The following is a 19,309-nucleotide window of genomic DNA, read 5'->3' as shown; positions in this document are numbered from 1 at the left end:
TTACACAACTGATATTCATCAGTTGTTGGGGTTCAATATGGCGACACAAGAGCATCCAGTTCTTCTAACTGAAGCACATTTGAATCCAAATGCCAATCATGAAAAAATGACTCAAATCATGTTCGAAACATTTAATGCTCCTACGTCGCCTACCAAGCCGAAGTTTCCTTGTATGCTAGTGGTCGTACTACTGGCAAGTAATTCATATTTCAGAAAATATTCAAATACTGCATTCATTTTTCTTTGTCCAATTTGTATTTTCACAGAGACCATTTTAATGTCATCTGCATCTTTTACAACTAAAGGGGATGTTTTGGATTCTATTTCCAGTTCTCTGATTATTTAAGAATCAAATACTCAAGGTTGGATTATCAGTTTAGCTTAAACAAACTAATTATCTAAGGATGAAATCAAATGATTATATATGCACTGTTTTGATATTCTAATTTGGTAGTCCCTACTCTCAATTATCAAGCATTTTCTCATTTTTGGTCATTTCATCCATTAAGTGACAAACTTATACAATTGCATTACGAGTTATCTTGTTTTGTCATTACAGAATGTTCATCTTTTGTTGTTTGGTGCAGGTATTGTTGTTGATTCAGGAGATGGTGTGACATGTGAGACACAGATCCCACATATGAGGGTTACGCTCTTCCATATTACTGTATAATAATAATATTATGGGTTGCATGATGAGCAGATTGTTTAATGGGTCAGAACAATTTCAGCTTCAATTCCTTCAAACTACTCAGGCTTGGCTGAGTTGACCCGTAAAAAATTTGACAAACTTCGATTATATTACCACAATATTTTATATCTTTAAATAAAACGGTTTAGGAGGTTGTATGCATTAATAGGAGGGCTTTCAGCAACTTTAACGAATTTGAGGTGTTCCCCTTTATCTAAATTTTCTATTTAGTTTCGTCCCTCCTTAGATAATTAATGTGGCCTATTTGAGATAAAACATGACCCAAAGCGGGCAATTTAGGTGGTGGTTAACTTGTTATCATTTCACTTTCTCATTTTCGGGTCTTGTGAATGTTGCAGATGTGGATTGAAAAGGCAGAACATGATGAATCTGGCCCTTCATTCGTTCGCAGGAAGTGTTTCTAAGAGGTTTGAAGATATTCAAGTTTCAACCTTTACATTTTTACATGTTGCATCATTTTGTCATATTGGGATACAGATTTTGGTTGCAGCTACAATATCACCAACATAGATAACCTTTTAAATTTCAAATCCTCCTATATAACTTGTTTGTAAATAAACGAATCCAACAAGAACGGATGTTTTCATACACATTAAACGGTATCTGGTTAACATAACTTGCATTTGAAGATGGACTTGATGGTTTGTATGTTTGAAAACTCACTAACATTAGCTCAGGGGTATTAAGGGAAGATGTCAATAAACAAAGAGCCTGTTGTAATCACTGCTTTGTATTAAGAATCTCGCTTGCTTATTTTCCAGATACCAGCTCTATATCCTTGGGACATGAGAGTCATTTCCCACAGCATGTTGATAATGCTTAACATACTCACCTTCGATCCCGGAATTTCAGACCAGGTTACAGGTATCTCTATCATCGGGATGTTAAAGTATTTGCTCAAATAAACTAATTCGACATCAAAGCACCACCTGCATCAACACCATATATGAAATTTTAGGCCCAACAACAACAAATAAACGTGAAAAAATAATAACTAAAATAAAACCCATGAAATTTGATGATCTTAATTCAATAAACTAGGAATTTTCACAACAATGACCCCACCTTTTTAAGCGGATATTAGTTAAAAGTTTCCTTGCAGCAGCTCTAGTGAACATCTTAAAACCACACTGCGATAAATATCAAATATCAAATCAATATAAATCCAGCAGATCAAGTTTAATACTACTATGCAAAGGCTTTTTCAGATATATTTATCAATTTATTACAGCAAGGAATAAAAACACGAAATATGGAGAATAATAACCTGTGTATCACGAACGCCAGGGCCAGCAGCTGAGAGAACCACAACATGGGGCCCTTTCATCAAACAGTTGCGGTACCATTTCCTCTGAAACACAGTCAAATTCTTCATAAAATAAATTAAAAATGACAACAAAATAATAAATAAAGGGGAGGAACTAACTGTAGCTAGAGCTTTCTTCTCCAAATGGGCACGAGATCCAAATGCCACAATAGGGATATCTGCAAATCCTTCAATTTTCATTTGGTCAATTTGTCATTATTATTAAATAATAATAATAATATTTTGTATTATAAATATTATTATTATATCATCGGGATACTATTTAATAATGCATAATGTTTTATTCTCTTTAAGAAGGGCCTTACTTTTGATTGTAGTCCTTTTTAGTGACTCATGCAATCGTATGAATGATTACAAAGATATGAACTGTTGCTGCATGATAGCTATATATATATATATATATATATATATATATATATATATATATATATATATATATATAGGGTGAAGATCAAGCGCTAAGTGGGTGTTGGTGGGATAAGGGGATAAGTGATTTTGTGATTTTTATATCTTTTTTTCTACAGCTCCGATTTAAAAAAAAAAATTCGTGATCTACTGACATTGTGTAGATTCAGGAAAAAAAAATTTCAACTAGAGCGTTAAGATGGATGCATCTGATGCAATATTATCCGCTGTTTGATGCATGTTAACTGCCTTTCATGCAGCAGATGCATCTTAACATAAAAAAAAAAAAAAAAAAATGACTTTTGATTTAAAAAAAAGAGTGTTTAGGGTTTAGTAATTAGGGTCTAGAAATTAGGGTTTATGGTTTAGAAATTAGGGTTTTAGAACGAGTTTTTAAATGAACGGTTTAGAGTATAGGGTTTAGGGGTTAGGGTTGAGGGTTTTACGGAGTAAACCCGAAAACCCTAAATCGGGCTAAATCCTAAAAAAAAACTCAAAAAAACCTCAGGTGCATTTTAAGCTCCTGTTGAAAGAAAAAGAGAAAAGAAAAAAAAAAAAAAAAAAAAAAATTTTCTAAATCTACACAATGTCAGTAGATCACGGAATTTTTTTTTTTTTTTTTTTTAAATTGGAGCTCTAATGTAAAAGATATAAAAATATCATTTTACTTATCCCCTTATCCCAAAAAAGTCACTTATCCCTTAATCCCCCCCCCCCCCCACACACACACACACACATATATATATACAAAAAAGAAAACTCATCATCTGTCTCAACACAAAAACAAAAACAAAAAAGCAAACAAAAAAAAAAACAAAAAAAAATGTTATGAACTACGGCATCAAATGTTATTACCAATGCAGAAGCTAATATTTTCGAGCATCCATCGGTAGTTTTTAAGTAGCACTCCAACGCATCCCATATTGGTTTTGGATGATCAAGACAGTCAATAACCAAGTAGTGTTTAGCATCCCACAATCTTTCACCTTTACAAACATAAAACCCTAGAAAACCATAACCCTTTGACTGTATCAACTCCCACTGAATGGAAGTCCGTAAGACCTCCTTCACATCAATAACGGGCAGCTTGAGATTCATGTATTCAATGCATTTTTCTATGTTTCATAGATTGGGTCTTATCTTTTCTGTTTTTAGGAAGCTTAAGGCATCTAAAACTACCGCTACCGGGCCTAAGATAGATGATGGTTGAGGTAATTGTGGTGATTGTGATGGTTGTTCTCCAACTGTAAGACGATCCCATGGCCATATCTACTCCGCTGTATTACAGAGAGGGTTAGTTGTATCAGGTTGAGCTAATAGAATAGCCACGTTCCTCGCGATTAGGTCATGTAGAGAGTGAAAGAAGTAACGGTCACCAGAAATCAACAAGATAGTGTGTGAGGTGTTCTCCTTCTTGTTATCGATGGCCCAAAGTAACATTTTGTTATACATATAATCCTTGATTGTACCTTGGACACCAAAATTTGAGAGGAAAAAAGTTAATAAGATACATTAATATCATAACATATTTTATGTTAACAAAAAAAGAAATGAAACCTTAATTAAGAAGATGGTTATTGGCATATGACTGGGTAGACATTACATTTTTGATTCACGGAGAAAACGTCATCATATTTGAGAAGAAAAGGTAAAAACACAAAAGAGATTCAATTTATGAGATCTATTTAACTCCAGCATGTTTCATAACAAATAATCAACCAGCATGTTTCATAACAAATAATCAATCTCTAAACATTATATGACACAACAAATGATCAATCTCTAAATATTATATGACACGCGTCTGATGGTCAACACTTCTAGATTCCAAAAATGAATGCAATACTTTGTCTTTTGAGATATCCCAGTCAGGTCCTGATTTAGAAAAAAGGTTCAGTTACATAAAGAACGCATATTGACTGGCATTGGGTAGTACGTTGGCTTGTTGATTGTGACTGCCTCATCAATTGGGTGTTGCAAGCAATAATTTACCATTATTGGGCACTCAGATTAAAGATGATTAGACTAATCTGTTTCATAAGGCTTTGGATGTTACAAAAGTGATATTTGTAAGTGGTTCAATGTTTTTCGAGTTGGAAAACACAAATAGCAGTTTACTAAATTTAATCAATCAATTATACGGCAATTCTTTTAAAATACATTTGTAGTGTAATACTTAGATTCCCAATTTATCAAATCTTAATAATAAATAAAAGCAACATAATAATTAATTACATCAAAAATCAGTCACCGAACTCTTAATTAAACAAGAAACTATAATCACATACCTTCTTCATCTTCAGGAATATAATCAAGGGAGAATCCAGTAGTTTTAAGACCTTGTACTTCATCATCGATCTCTGTAAGTGTTTTACGATAACCAAACGCAAAAAATTCAGTGCCACTGTATCTCTCATTTAGCAATGCAGACTCTATATTTGATCTAATCAACGACGTGTCACAACCTTCAGGTATTTTGCAACTTTCCATATCCCACCAGACTGAAACCGTTTCTTTGGCCATCATATCGTCTTACAACACCAAATAGGTTAAATTAACATTGTTGCTTAGAAAGACAATACCAGCCAACAGGATTATATACAATATACAATATTACTAATAAAAGATAAAGACAATGCCAGCCAACAGGAATATATGCAATATTACTAATAAAAGATGAAGACAATAACACTAAAACAGCATATCAGGATTGAGTAATTAGAAGAAAACGGAAAGATTAAAAAATACTAACAGAATAGCACATCTTCTGACCAAATTGAAGCAATAAAAATCATTTCAAACAAATCATGCTTTCATATCTATATATTTGATATGTGCGTATGAAACTTTTTGACAAATTTTAAGTACGAGTCTTCCAAAATTATTATCATTTTCCATACAATGTAACATTTCTGGCACAACCCTATACACATACATTTCTATATGCAATAAAATCATCTGTTTAAAAACATGTTGGTTACTTCTTATCTTTATGACTAAAGTACAACAATCATATCATTTTGTTCTACTGTACTTAGCCTCCATAGCTCTATCTAAGTTTACACAATAGGTTTTTTAAAGCAGGAAATCATAATTGATTGGTATTAATATAAACTAATTATGTGTGTGCCATTGGCCAAGTTAAACCCATTATCATCTCATCATATTATGTACTCAATGTTCAGAGAAGAAAAGAAAAAGAAAAAAAAGGAAAGATAATGTAACTTAAAAAAACCCTTAGATCAAACTCACAATTAGAGGATTATAGGTCTAACTTGTTACCTTTAACACGTTTACGCTCGGAATTGCGGGATTTGTGCTTTCGATTTCTATTACTTAAATGAAAAACTGTTGAGATCTGTGTTGTTTGGCAGAAATGGGCTGAAATAGAATGAAACCTTAATTAAGAAGATAGTTATATGCTATAGAATGAAACCTGAAATAGAATGAAACCTTAATTATTACTTATATGTTATATTACATTATATTGTTATATGCTTTATTTACCTATACATAATCGTATTGGAGTATACATTATTCATGGTAAAGTTTCTATTTTATCAACTTTACTTGTATATTTTTACTTCACATATCGGAATTCATGGTTCTTTCTGGTCGGAGGTCCCTAGGAAGCAGCCTCTCTGCTCTACAGAATAGGGAGGGACGACTTCCTCTACCCGGGGACCGATAGGTATCCGTGGGTGGAGGAATGACTTCCCTTTTACTTTAGGGTAGAGGAAAAGACTGTCTACATCTAACCTCCCCATACTCTACTTTAGTGGAATTGGGTATTGTTGTTGTTGTTGTTATTGGCATATGAGTGGGTAGACATTACATTTTCGATTCACTGAGAAAACGTCATCATATTTGAGAAGAAAAGGTAAAAACACAAAAGATATATTCAATTTATGAGATCTATTTAACTCCAACATGTTTCGTAACAAATAATCAACCAGCACGTTTCATAACAAATAATCAATCTCTAAACATTATATGACACAACAAATGATCAATCTCTAAATATTATATGACACAACAAATGATCAATCTCTAAATATTATATGGCACGCGTCTGATGGTCAACACTTCTAGATTCCAAAAATGAATGCAATACTTTGTCTTTTGAGATATCCCAGTCAGGTCCTGATTTAGAAAAAAGGTTCAGTTACATAAAGTACGCATATTGACTGGCATTGGGTAGTACATTGGCTTGTTGATTGTGACTGCCTCATTAATTAGGTGTTGCAAGCAATTATTTAACAATATTGGTTACTCGGATTAAAGATGATTAGACTAATCTGTTCCATAAGGCTTTGGATGTTACAAAAGTGATATTTGTAAGTGGTTCAATGTTTTTCGAGTTAGAAAACACAAATAGCAGTTCACTAAATTTAATCAATCAATTATACGGCAATCCTATTATAATACATTTGTAGTGCAATACTTAGATTCCCAATTTATCAAATCTTAATAATAAATGCAACATAATAATTAATTACTTCAAAAATTAGTCATCGAACTCTTAATTAAACAAGAAACTATGATCGCATACCTTTATGATTATAATTTGGGGAGATTCTACTAGTTATAAGATCATCTTTTACTTCAACTGCGAAAAATTCAATGGCTCCTATGTAACCCTCCTTTACCAATGCAGACTGTATATTTGATCGAATCAACGACGTTCTACAATCTTCTGGTATTTCGCAACTATCGATATCCCACCAGACTGATATAACCTGTTCTTCGGCCATCATTTCGTCTTACCACACCAAATAGGTTAAATTAACATTATTATTGCGAAGCGAAGCGACGACGTTCTACAATCTTCTGGTATTTCGCAACTATCGATATCCCACCACCAGACTGGTATAACCTGTTCTTCGGCCATCATTTCGTCTTACTACACCAAATAGGTTAAATTAACATTATTGAAGCGAAGCGAAGCGAAGCGAAGCGATGTGATGCAGACTGTATATTTGATCGAATCAACGACGTTCTACAATCTTCTGGTATTTCGCAACTATCGATATCCCACAAGACTGATATAACCTGTTCTTCGGCCATCATTTCGTCTTACTACACCAAATAGGTTAAATTAACATTATTGTTGCGAAGCGAAGCGACGCGACGACGTTCTACAATCTTCTGGTATTTCGCAACTATCGATATCCCACCAGACTGATATAACCTGTTCTTCGGCCATCATTTCGTCTTACTACACCAAATAGGTTAAATTAACATTATTGGTGCGGTGCGCTGCGATGCGCTGCAAAGCGATGCGGTGCGCTGCGGTGCGCTGCGGTGCGGTGCAAAGCGATGCGATGTACAATATTACTAATAAAAGACGAAGACAATAATACTAAAACGGCATTTTGTTCTACTGTGCTTAGCCTCCATAGCTCTATCTAAGTTTACACAATAGGTTTTTTAAAGCACGAAATCATAAATGGTATTAACAAACAAAAAAAAAAATACGTTAGGGTAAAGATGAAACACAAAATCGCCACTTACCACTATCAATTAGCGGAGAAATTATAAACCCAAACTAAAAAAACGATGAAAAAAACATACACGAAGTCCAAATAATTGCGGAGCATCAACATAAACTACAAACAAAAACCCAGAGTGAGAAGCCATTTACAAATACGCGAACTAAAAGGGAAAACTTAACTTACAATAACAAAATCAGAGATGACGATGGCGATGGCGGTTACGCCGGTGACGATGACGGTGACGATGGCGGATGCACCGGTGACGATGGCGGATACGCCGGTGACGATAGAATGGGGTGAAGGAGATGGTGGATCGATTGTGTGATAGAGCTGGAGAAAATAGAATATGCTGAAGTGATGGAAGGGTAATTTCCTAGTTATAAATTATTATTATTTGTTATAAAAGTAATAATTGGATGATAATTTTATTATTATTATAGATATTGCATAGTATATTTTTTTGAGTATAAATAGGTGTGTTGAGTTAGAGTTTATTGTATGTATTTTTTGGTTAACAAAAACACTCTCTCTCTCTAGATTCCAAATGCCACCAAACTCTCATTGTACATTTTTCTATAAATAAAAAACCAATTACTCATACCTTTTGTTCAACCTTTGTTTTCTCCGTTTTACAGTATCTCTATCTCTATATACCTTCTACAGTCAAGAACCACTAAAGGTAGTTATAAGCCTACTGAATTATAACACGTTATCAGCACGATTATCTCAACATTTATACTAAATATGGTTGGCTCTGCCACCTAACTAATATATGGTCGGTTATACCACCTAAATGATATATGGTCGACACTGTCGCCTAATTTACATTTATGTTATCTAACATTTATTTATGTATACTAACATTTACATTTATGTTATCTAACATTTATTTATGTATACTAACATTTACAGTTATGTTCACTAACATTTATATTTATGTTATTTAAGTTATATATGGTCGGTTATACCACCTGAATTATATTTTCTGTAATCTAACTCTTATTAACTTCACTAACATTTATATTTATGTTATTTAAGTTATATATGGTCGGTTATACCACCTGAATTATATTTTCTGTAATCTAACTCTTATTAACTTCACTAACATTTATATTTATGTTAATAAGACCTCATGATTGTACGCAACACGTCATTTGACAACACGGTACTTTATGTACGCAACACGTCATTTGACAACACGGTACCATGGGTCGAGATTAATTCCGATCAATACGAATACGATGGGGTCTTTATATGTTATCTAACATTTATGATTACTTATGCAATTAATCATTATTTATTTCATGCATACTAATGTTTATTCTTAAATTTATAATCTTAAAAGTTAAAATAGAAAAGTAGTTTGTATTTTTATTAAAAGTAAATCTTAAAAGTTAAAATAGAAAAAATAGTTTGTATTTTTATTAAAAGTAAATCTTAAAAGTTAAAATAAAAAAAGTAGTTTGTATTTTTATTAAAAGTAAATCTTAAAAGTTAAAATAAGAAAAGTAGTTTGTATTTTTATTAAAAGTAAATCTTAAAGGTTAAAATAAGAAAAATATATTATAATAATATATATTATAACTTAATATATATTATAATAATATCATTAATAATATAATATAATATGAACCTATATTCCCTTATGATTTTATTATTTGTAATCATACCATTATTCCGTTGTTTACTACTTATGAATCTAAACTAATTCTAATTGCATGTTGTTATTTATCTACAAAAAAAAATATATATATATTATGATTATGATTATGATTATGATTATGATTTATGTTGTTCATCTTTCTGAAAATAGAAAATGTCAAACTTATCAAAGCTTGAGTTTGATGCCTTAGACGTATCGGGAACAAACTACACATCATGGGTTATGGACGTAGAAATAAATCTTGGATCATTGGGTATTCTAGAAACTTTAAAAGAAAATAATACTTGTTCCGATCAAGATAAATTAAAATCAATTGCTTTTATTCGCAAACATATTGATACCACCTTAAAACATATGTTTCTCACTATCAAAGATCCACATGTTTTATGGGAAAGTATCAAGAGTAGATTCGATAATCAAAAGGAAATATTACTTCCAGCTGCGAGGGAAGAATGGAGAAATCTAAGGTTCCAAGATTTCAAAAAGGTAAGTGAATACAGCTCGGCCATGTTCAAGATCCGTTCAAAGCTTCAATTCTGTGGTCAAGAAATAAGTGATGCTGATATGATGGAGAAAACTTTCTCCACAATGCATTCTGCAAATATAACTGTGCAAGAAAATTTCAGATTGCAGAATTATAAAACTTTTTCCAAACTTCAAACTTATCTCTTAGTTGCAGAAGTTAATAAAGAATTACTGATGAAAAATCAAGAATCTCGTCCTACCGGTGCGCTAGCATTTCCTGAAGCTAATGCTATTAACAATAATAATAATAATAATAAAAGAAGAAATGCACATGGACGAGGGTGTGGAAGAGGTCGTAGCCATATTGGCCAAAACCATCATCATGGAAATTACCATAACAATAATAAAAATCATAACTATGTTCGAAATCACCCTTATGGTAATGGTCGTGGTGGTGGTCGTGGTCGTGGTGGTCGTGGTCGTGGACAAAGAAATAATAATCCACAAAATTATAAAATCCAAACACCATACAATCCCACAAATCACAATGTTGAAGAAGGCTCTTCAAAGAATGTTGAAGATTCTTGTTACCGATGTGGTAAAATTGGCCACTGGTCTAAAAACTGCCGAACAAATCAGCATTCTGTTAATCGGTATCAAGAATCCCTAAAGGGAAAAGGAAAAGAAGCAAATCTTGTGGATGACCTTGATACAAAAATCACTGAGCCAACTTGTGACTACTTTAATGAATAAATTTCTAATATCTATATATATATATATATATAGATATCCTATTATATGTTCTCGTTAAATAAATGGTTGTAGATTTTCAATCTACACCATATCTAGTTTACTACATATTTCCTTATTATGTGCTATCGTTTGTAACATGTTTTGAATGTAATATATTGATGAATTATATACTCATTATTTGTTTCTCATATTTTTTTTTAAGTTCATGATGTATACTGCTGGAGTAAAAAATCAGTCAAATGGTGGAGATATTTATATTGCAGACAGTGGTGCCACTCACACCATACTCAAATCTAAAAAAATATTTCACAGACTTGAAAGCAACGGAAGGAACTATACATACTATATCAGGTCCTGTGGACTTAATAAAAGGAATGGGAAAGGCAAAATTCATGTTACCAAATGGTACGAATTTTCTGATAAATAATGCCTTATTTTCTCCCATGTCAAAGAGAAATTTGTTAAGTTTCTCTGACATATACCAAAATGGATATGATTATCAGTCAGTGACAACAGAAAATGAAAAATATTTAAGTATCACTGATAAGAATCGTGTAATTGAAAAACTACCAAGACTTCATTCTGGTTTACATTATACACATATAAATGTACCTGAAGTAAATGTGGTAGTTAAAGAAAAATTATGTGATCCTGTAATGATCAGTTTGTGGCATGAGAGATTAGGTCACCCAGGATCAACAATGATGAAAAGAATAATACAAAATACACATGGACATCCATTGGCGGATCAAAGGATCCCTCATGATGCACTTATCCCATGTACATCATGCTCACTTGGAAAGTTGATAATAAGACCATCACCTCTTAAGGTTGAAAAAGAATCACCAATGTTTCTTGAAAGAATTCAAGGTGATATATGTGGACCAATTCATCCACCATGTGGACCATTTAGATATTTTATGGTTCTAATAGACGCATCTAGTAGATGGTCTCATGTTTGTCTATTATCAAGTCGAAATATGGCATTTGCAAAATTTCTTGCTCAAATTATTAAATTGAGAGCACATTTCCCTGATTATACTATTAAAAGGGTGAGACTAGATAATGCCGGTGAGTTTACGTCTCAAGCATTTAATAACTTTTGCATGTCTATTGGGATTATTGTTGAACATCCCGTTGCCCATGTGCATACACAAAATGGTTTAGCTGAATCATTAATTAAACGATTGCAGCTAATAGCTAGACCATTGATAATGCGAACAAAACTCCCAGTATCTGTATGGGGCCATGCAATTTTGCATGCTGCATCATTGATTCGCATTAGACCAAGCGCAAGTCATACATATTCTCCTTTGCAACTTGCTTTTGGTCATCAGCCAAATATTTCCCACCTTAGAACATTTGGTTGTGCGGTTTATGTCCCTATCGCACCACCACAACGCACTAAAATGGGTCCTCAAAGAAGGATGGGAATATATGTTGGATATGAAACATCTTCAATAATAAGATATATTGAACCCATGACGGGTGATGTTTTTACAGCACGTTTTGCTGATTGTCACTTTAATGAAACATTATTCCCTAGATTAGGGGGAGAAATAAAAAATAAAGAAAATGATGTTTCATGGTGTGAACCTCAATTAATGTATCTTGATCCTCGCACAAAAGAATGCGAGATCGAAGTTCAAAAAATAATGCATATGAAAGAACTTGCAAATAAATTGCCTGATGCATTTACAGATACAAAAAGAGTGACTAAATCATATATACCAGCAGCAAATGCTCCAGCTCGAATTGAAATTCCAAAAACTGGCAATAATGTTATTCTTGAGTCTTTGCCACGCCAGAAACGTGGGAGACCAATTGGTTCCAAAGATAAAAATCCTCGGAAAAGAAAATCAGCGGATAATGAGGTAAAAGAAAGTGTTCAAGAAGAACTACAAATCAATACTCCTTCTGCAGAGGAGATTGATGATGTCAATACGGAATTTTTAATCAATTACGCACATTCAAAAATATTATGGAACCGAAATGAAATGAAAAATCTTGATGAGATATTTTCATATAATGTTGCATATGACATCATGAATGATGATGATGATCCAGAACCAAAATCTGTCATGGAATGTCAAAATAGACATGATTGGGATCATTGGAAAGGAGCAATACGAGCTGAATTTGAATCACTCAATAAAAGAAAAGTTTTCGGATCTATCATTCTCACACCTAAAGATGTGAAACCTGTGGGATATAGATGGGTTTTTGTGCGAAAAAGAAATGAGAAAAATGAAGTTACAAGGTATAAAGCTAGACTTGTAGCTCAAGGTTTTTCTCAAAGACCGGGAATTGATTATGAGGAAACTTATTCTCCTGTTATGGATGCAATTACTTTTAGATACTTAATCAGCCTGGCAGTTTCTGAAAATTTAGAAATGCATCGCATGGATGTTGTGACTGCTTATCTTTATGGATCACTTGATAGTGATATATATATGAAGATACCTGAAGGATTTAAGGTATCAGAAGCAACCAATGCAAAACCCAAAGAAATGTACTCAATCAAGTTACAAAGGTCTTTATATGGGTTGAAACAATCGGGTCGCATGTGGTATAAACGATTAAGTGATTACTTGATAAGCAAAGGGTATACCAATAATCTTATTTGCCCATGTGTTTTCATTAAGAAAACAACATCCGGATATGTGATCATAGCTGTTTATGTTGATGATCTTAATATCATAGGTACAAATAAAGAGATCCATGAAGCCATTCAACTTCTAAAGAAAGAATTTGAAATGAAAGATCTCGGAAAAACCAAGTATTGCCTTGGTTTACAAATTGAACATATGCCTAATGGTTTACTTGTACATCAAACAACATATACTGAAAAGATTTTAAAACGTTTTAATATGGACAAGGCAAAACCATTAAGTACTCCTATGGTTGTTAGATCACTTAATGTTGACACTGATCCATTTCGTCCCTGTGAAGATCATGAAGATATCCTGGGACCAGAAGTACCATATCTTAGTGCAATTGGAGCTCTTATGTATCTTACAAATTGTACAAGACCTGACATTTCTTTTGCAGTTAATTTGTTGGCAAGGTTCAGCTCAGCTCCTACCAAAAGACACTGGAATGGGATCAAACACATATTTCGATACCTTCGAGGAACTACTGATTTAGGATTATTTTATTCTAACGAATCAAAACAAGATTTGGTTGGTTATGCAGATGCAGGTTATTTATCTGATCCACATAAAGCTAAATCTCAAAATGGATATGTATTCCTAAATGGAGGTACCGCAATATCATGGCGTTCTCAAAAACAAACACTTGTTGCAACATCATCAAATCATGCCGAAGTAATTGCATTACATGAAGCCAGTCGGGAATGTTTTTGGTTGAGATCAATGACACAACTCATTACTGATTCTTGTGGACTAGAACGCAATAAAAGTTCAACAACTATCTATGAAGATAATGTAGCTTGCATAACACAGATGAAAGAAGGGTATATCAAAAGTGACCGAACAAAACACATACCCCCTAGATTCTTCTCATACACTCAAAATCTCATTAAGGACAACCAGATTGAAATGGGATATGTTCAGTCCAGCAAAAACTCTGCTGACCTTTTCACCAAAGCACTTCCAACTGCTATTTTCAGAACACACGTTCATAATATTGGCATGAGGCATGTTCAGAAGATGTAACAACTCAGGCGTTGCCTACTTGAGGGGGAGTCAACTCTATGCTGCACTCTTTTTCCCTTAGCTAAAGTTTTATCCCAAAGGGTTTTCTTTAGCAAGGTTTTTAACGAGGCAGTACTAGTTATTCACTAATAAAATTATCATCCAAGGGGGAGTGTTATAAAAGTAATAATTGGATGATAATTTTATTATTATTATAGATATTGCATAGTATATTTTTTTGAGTATAAATAGGTGTGTTGAGTTAGAGTTTATTGTATGTATTTTTTGGTTAACAAAAACACACTCTCTCTCTAGATTCCAAATGCCACCAAACTCTCATTGTACATTTTTCTATAAATAAAAAACCAATTACTCATACCTTTTGTTCAACCTTTGTTTTCTCCGTTTTACAGTATCTCTATCTCTATATACCTTCTACAGTCAAGAACCACTAAAGGTAGTTATAAGCATACTGAATTATAACATTATTATTATTATTATTATTATTATTATTATTATTATTATTATTATTATTATTATTATTATTATTATTATTATTATTATTTATTGATTAATCAATATTTTTACCATACTTGCTATTGACAAGTAACATTTACAAGTAAAATTTATTTATATTAATTAATAGATTGTAAATTATTTATATTGTATTAATATTAATACTTTTTAATATTATTATTTTTTGTAAATACGATATTATTATAATGTCTGATTCAAATTCAGTCACCGCGTTCACCATTAAATTTCGACCGTCATATTCAACCGTCATTCAATCGACATTCGATCGTTGTCACATCATTCAATGTCGCATCATTCTAAATTTATATTCAAATGTTATGTAACATCCATGTTCACGATTACATTTCACATTCCACCCACACGTAGGGAGTACAACCGATGTAGAATAATCGGTAGACCGACTAGTGATGTCATGAAGTCCATCTCCACGTGAAGCAAATGTCACTCATTCAGTCATTTGTCAAGCACTTAAGTCAGTCTTCCCTAGTGTCTAACTCACAATATTCAAATAAATACTTCTCATTTGGTCGCTTTCTGAATGAATCAGCTTCATTATGAACAAACAAGACCTCTTCCGTACGAAGCGTTCATGAATCATCTATTTGCTAATATTGGTGTGTCTGCTTGAGGGTCTTAATCCAAGACATCCGATAACTTTGTATGATATTCATTGTTTCTACGGCTCTAGTTATTGAGTCGACAGCAAGCGTCGATTTATTGACGACTTGACTGACTCTTAGAGCCTAAAGTAAATTTCAGGCAGGATTTAAAACCCATGGAAATTTGATTTTACCATTTTCATGGCGTCTCAATTTTATTTTATTTTTTAAAAAGAATTTCCTACTTATTGGTCCGAGGTCCACTCGGAAGCAATCTCTCTATCCGTTGAATAGAGAGAGGGATGACTTTCTCTACTTTTGAGAGTGTTTCACTCTGGGCGGAGAAATGACTTGTCTTTATTCTCGGATAGGGGAAGGATTGTTTCATCTCACCTCCCCCATACATCACTTATGTGGTATTGGGTTTTGTTGTTGTTGATATTCATTGTTTCGTAGTTTAAATATGTATTAGTGTTTCCAATAACTTTGTATGATATTCAATGTTCGGAGTTGAAATGTGTTTTAACTCAAATAACTTGGTCATAGCCACGATTTCACGGATTTTCTCGTAAAATCACGTAATTTATCGGATTTTCTAGTAAAATTTCGTAAAAACGCACCGCGCGCGCGCACACACACATATATATATAAAAAACTTAAAAAGTCAACTTAAGTCAACGTCCGAGATCTCCCTGAGATGCCGAGACCTCCCTAAAAACGTCCAAACGAGATCTCCCAAAGATCCGAGTTCTCAAACCTTGGGCGACGTGACTCTGCCACTGATCCAAAAAATATAATCCTCCTCATGAGTAATACCGATAGGCAGGTTCACGAATACGATCATTACAAACCATATTCTTGCCCTGTACTTTGACGTATCATCAGTGTGTGCCAAGTGTGTAGTTTCATAGACAACGACCATATCAATGTAGTAATAAAACTTCCCTATCTTTATCATATAAATGTATATATGTATATATTTAACAAAACAAATCACAATTTGCAATAAACAATATGTAGTAGTAGCAACGAAAATAAATATATGCACAAATGAAGAAAATATCTTAATTTACCCGTTTTAAAGCTCAGAAGCACGTCATACTTATAGACCTTGTGATTGGATGATGTTGAATCAAACGCCATTGAAGGTTTGCTTTATAAATCTTGATATACCTCATCAAATGTATTTGGTAGACTGCAAATGTAAAGTATATTAGATCTACAACATAATGTAACTTTCATAACTCTTAATTATTTGTTTAAATAATAAAAAAATAAAATCGCATGGTCAAGATTAGAGCTTGTGGCCTGTTTTGATATATTTTTGCTTTGCTACTAAACAAATAATCTATTTAAGTGTTTAAATTAAGGAGTGTGAGTTTCATAATAGTAGACCAAAAAAAAAAAAAAAAAAAAAAAATATCAAAGTAATGTACAACTAACATGCAAGTTCTCTTAGTCAATAGCAGTAATTGATTTACGTCTAGTTACAAGAAATCAAACAATCAACAAAGCCAACTCAAAATAGCAAAGAACGGGAGACACATACATAGTGAAGCACTGTAGTCTGTACCATTGACCGAATTTAAACGGGTATTAAGACTGTAAAAAGAATCATCTAGCAACTAAAACACAAACATCTCCACATAAAATTGATACAAACTGGCTAATTTATATAGAATAAAACGGAAGAATCGACTTACCTTAAGGAAGTATTTGCATAGGAGCTTTCAAGATTAGATGGAGGAAAACGGAGACTGTGACAAGTGAGGTGCAAATACTGAGCAGTAGTTTTATAAAGTGAAATAGAAAGTAGATACATGACCCGTCGGGTTAAATGATCCAACCGCTGTAAAGACACTAAAGGTGGAAACCATATTGTGATGCCCTAGCAAAGTTTTTTCTTAGTTAATTACGGTCTTATCCTTGTCAAGTTTCATCAATTTCGGCTCATGTCTGTTAAATTCTACGGAGTATTTTATTTAATTTTCTTTTAATTTAAGTTTTCAATTTCAATTTCAATTCAATTTCAAAATTCTTGTTACCAAAAATAACAAGAATAATGGGATTTACTCCCTCCATCTCATTTCAATACTTCAGTTTTGACTTTTAAAGTTTTTTTTGCTCAACTTTGACCTAAAATAATTTTAATTGTGTTATATATTATTTGATGAAAGTTATACCAATGAAAACACATTTGAACAATAATTCATTCATTTAAATTTCATCGAATAGTATATAACACAAACAAAAATATTTTGAGTCAAAGTTTAATACAAAAGACTTTGAAAAAAGATAATGGACTATTGGAATGAGACAGAGGGAGTATTTATTTACTAGTGAAATTACCCGTGAAACTACGGATTTGTTCAAACGAAACAGTTTAATGATATGTTTTAAGTATTAAGTGAACGTAAATGCTAAAGTCATTTAATTTAATGACCCGTGAAACCACAGAGTCCGACTAAGAAACTCGTCAACTGAACATTTCATCAAACACCTAAAATGCATATTAAACAATTCATATCCAATCATTAGAGATAATATTGGTTGTCATTTTATTTTAAAAGTGTAAATTAAAATATAAATTTAGAATTGATTTCCTTCTGCCTAACTTTTATACCTTTTCGTACTCAATTCAAAATAATTAATTAAAATAATTCAAAATTATTTAATTTTATTAATTAAAATAATTATTAATAAGATTTAATAATAATAATAATAATAATTAATTAATAAGATTTAATTTTAATTTGAAATTATGTAGATTAATGACATCACCCATCATGCTTAGATTTTTCTTCTTTTATTTTTTGATTTTTTTAACAAAATAATTAGCCTAATAATGACATTATCATTATATAATTTTAATATAAACTATAGATTTAAAAATCTATTCTAATTTTCCTTAATTATTTTCTTTTGAACAACAGTTTTAAAATCACTTAAGGGAGACTAAACTATCCACGTGTTCATGTCCTGCAGTTGCATAACTCAGTCAGGAAGAAATTCGACTCAATTCGAGGGCACGAACGGTAAAATCCCCCATTCCCCACTGACCCCGCAACGCGATGTGCGGAAGGCACCCTTAGGTGGAATTCAAGGGTTAAGGGACAACCTTGTGTGCAATGCTGCACCGCACGGGAGTTGAACCTTAAAGCGGATTTCCTTTCTTTCGGATCGGCGATATCGTCTAATATAAGTTTAAATAATTGTATTACTTTCATTTCCGATCGTGTTCGTTCTTCTTCTACAATTGCATCATAACACTATTTGTTTTCTCCACTTCTTTGTCTTCATTTCCGATCTTGAAGAGTTCGAAAAGTTCTTACCCCGTAATGAAGTACCCGCATCAGACAAACCGAATTTTCTAGCAGCCTTCTTCGATCGTTCTCTTCCCATTGGACGTTGAATCGCATCGTCTCCAAATAGCTCTTGGAGGTTGCTTAACCGATCTTCCCCGAGATTAATTGTTTGTTTTTCGCCAACCACGTCATCGTCTTCATCTTCGAGTTCAAGTTGCAGACATGTTCTTCTACGCACACCACTTCCACCAACTGCAGGTGGTGTATACCACTTCGGCTTCTTCTTCAAGAATTCTCAAACATCCTTGTAAGCTCACGGGTTCGCTGCCCATTGTTGCCATCTTTGCACCGTTAAATTATATATGCCTTCCTCGTTTCGACCGCTACACCTT

General features: G+C 32.9%; 2 protein-coding genes across 10 annotated transcripts; both read right to left on the bottom strand.

The window, feature by feature from the left end:
• Nucleotides 1–1,168: 1,168 nt before the first annotated feature.
• On the bottom strand, nucleotides 1,169–3,439 carry LOC139899605 (uncharacterized). 2 transcript variants are annotated; one of them, XM_071882425.1, is made up of 5 exons: nucleotides 3,300–3,439; nucleotides 2,139–2,197; nucleotides 1,980–2,063; nucleotides 1,778–1,842; nucleotides 1,169–1,641 (listed from the first exon to the last, which is right to left on the bottom strand). In XM_071882425.1, the coding sequence occupies exons 1-5, from the start codon at nucleotides 3,364–3,366 to the stop codon at nucleotides 1,446–1,448; spliced, it is 471 nt and encodes a 156-aa protein (XP_071738526.1). In that variant the 5' UTR covers nucleotides 3,367–3,439; the 3' UTR covers nucleotides 1,169–1,445. The 2 variants fall into 2 exon arrangements, with proteins under 2 accessions (XP_071738526.1, XP_071738525.1); XM_071882424.1 differs by having other exon boundaries at nucleotides 2,139–2,206; nucleotides 3,300–3,434.
• A 150-nt stretch (nucleotides 3,440–3,589) lies between these two features.
• LOC139899603 (uncharacterized) lies at nucleotides 3,590–17,414 on the bottom strand. 8 transcript variants are annotated; one of them, XM_071882420.1, is made up of 7 exons: nucleotides 17,316–17,414; nucleotides 16,686–16,807; nucleotides 6,997–7,662; nucleotides 5,727–5,825; nucleotides 4,733–4,975; nucleotides 3,821–3,913; nucleotides 3,590–3,721 (listed from the first exon to the last, which is right to left on the bottom strand). In XM_071882420.1, the coding sequence occupies exons 3-7, from the start codon at nucleotides 7,199–7,201 to the stop codon at nucleotides 3,714–3,716; spliced, it is 648 nt and encodes a 215-aa protein (XP_071738521.1). In that variant the 5' UTR covers nucleotides 7,202–7,662; nucleotides 16,686–16,807; nucleotides 17,316–17,414; the 3' UTR covers nucleotides 3,590–3,713. The 8 variants fall into 8 exon arrangements, with proteins under 8 accessions (XP_071738521.1, XP_071738522.1, XP_071738517.1 ...); XM_071882421.1 differs by having other exon boundaries at nucleotides 3,714–3,913; nucleotides 4,733–4,804; nucleotides 4,910–4,975; XM_071882416.1 differs by having other exon boundaries at nucleotides 3,714–3,913.
• Between the last annotated feature and the right edge of the window lie 1,895 nt (nucleotides 17,415–19,309).

Source organism: Rutidosis leptorrhynchoides, chromosome 3, assembly GCF_046630445.1.
Source record: "Rutidosis leptorrhynchoides isolate AG116_Rl617_1_P2 chromosome 3, CSIRO_AGI_Rlap_v1, whole genome shotgun sequence".
NCBI classification, from domain to species: domain Eukaryota; kingdom Viridiplantae; phylum Streptophyta; class Magnoliopsida; order Asterales; family Asteraceae; genus Rutidosis; species Rutidosis leptorrhynchoides.
The sequence above is the reverse complement of the archived record's forward strand: the minus strand, read 5'-3'. Positions and strand labels throughout refer to the sequence as shown.

What these genes read in the sequence shown, in the direction of transcription:
- LOC139899603 (XM_071882416.1), bottom strand. Translation starts at nt 7,201, where the DNA reads ATGATGGCCGAAGAACAGGTTATATCAGTCTGGTGGGATATCGATAGT. An exon ending in CGAGCGTAAACGTGTTAAAG is followed by an intron (nt 4,976 to 5,726) that starts GTAACAAGTTAG and finishes TGGTGTTGTAAG; the next exon opens with ACGATATGATGGCCAAAGAA. An exon ending in TATTCCTGAAGATGAAGAAG is followed by an intron (nt 3,914 to 4,732) that starts GTATGTGATTAT and finishes TTGGTGTCCAAG; the next exon opens with GTACAATCAAGGATTATATG.
- LOC139899605 (XM_071882424.1), bottom strand. Translation starts at nt 3,366, where the DNA reads ATGGGATGCGTTGGAGTGCTACTTAAAAACTACCGATGGATGCTCGAA. An exon ending in AAATATTAGCTTCTGCATTG is followed by an intron (nt 2,207 to 3,299) that starts GTAATAACATTT and finishes TGAAAATTGAAG; the next exon opens with GATTTGCAGATATCCCTATT. An exon ending in ACTAATATCCGCTTAAAAAG is followed by an intron (nt 1,642 to 1,777) that starts GTGGGGTCATTG and finishes GTGTTGATGCAG; the next exon opens with GTGGTGCTTTGATGTCGAAT.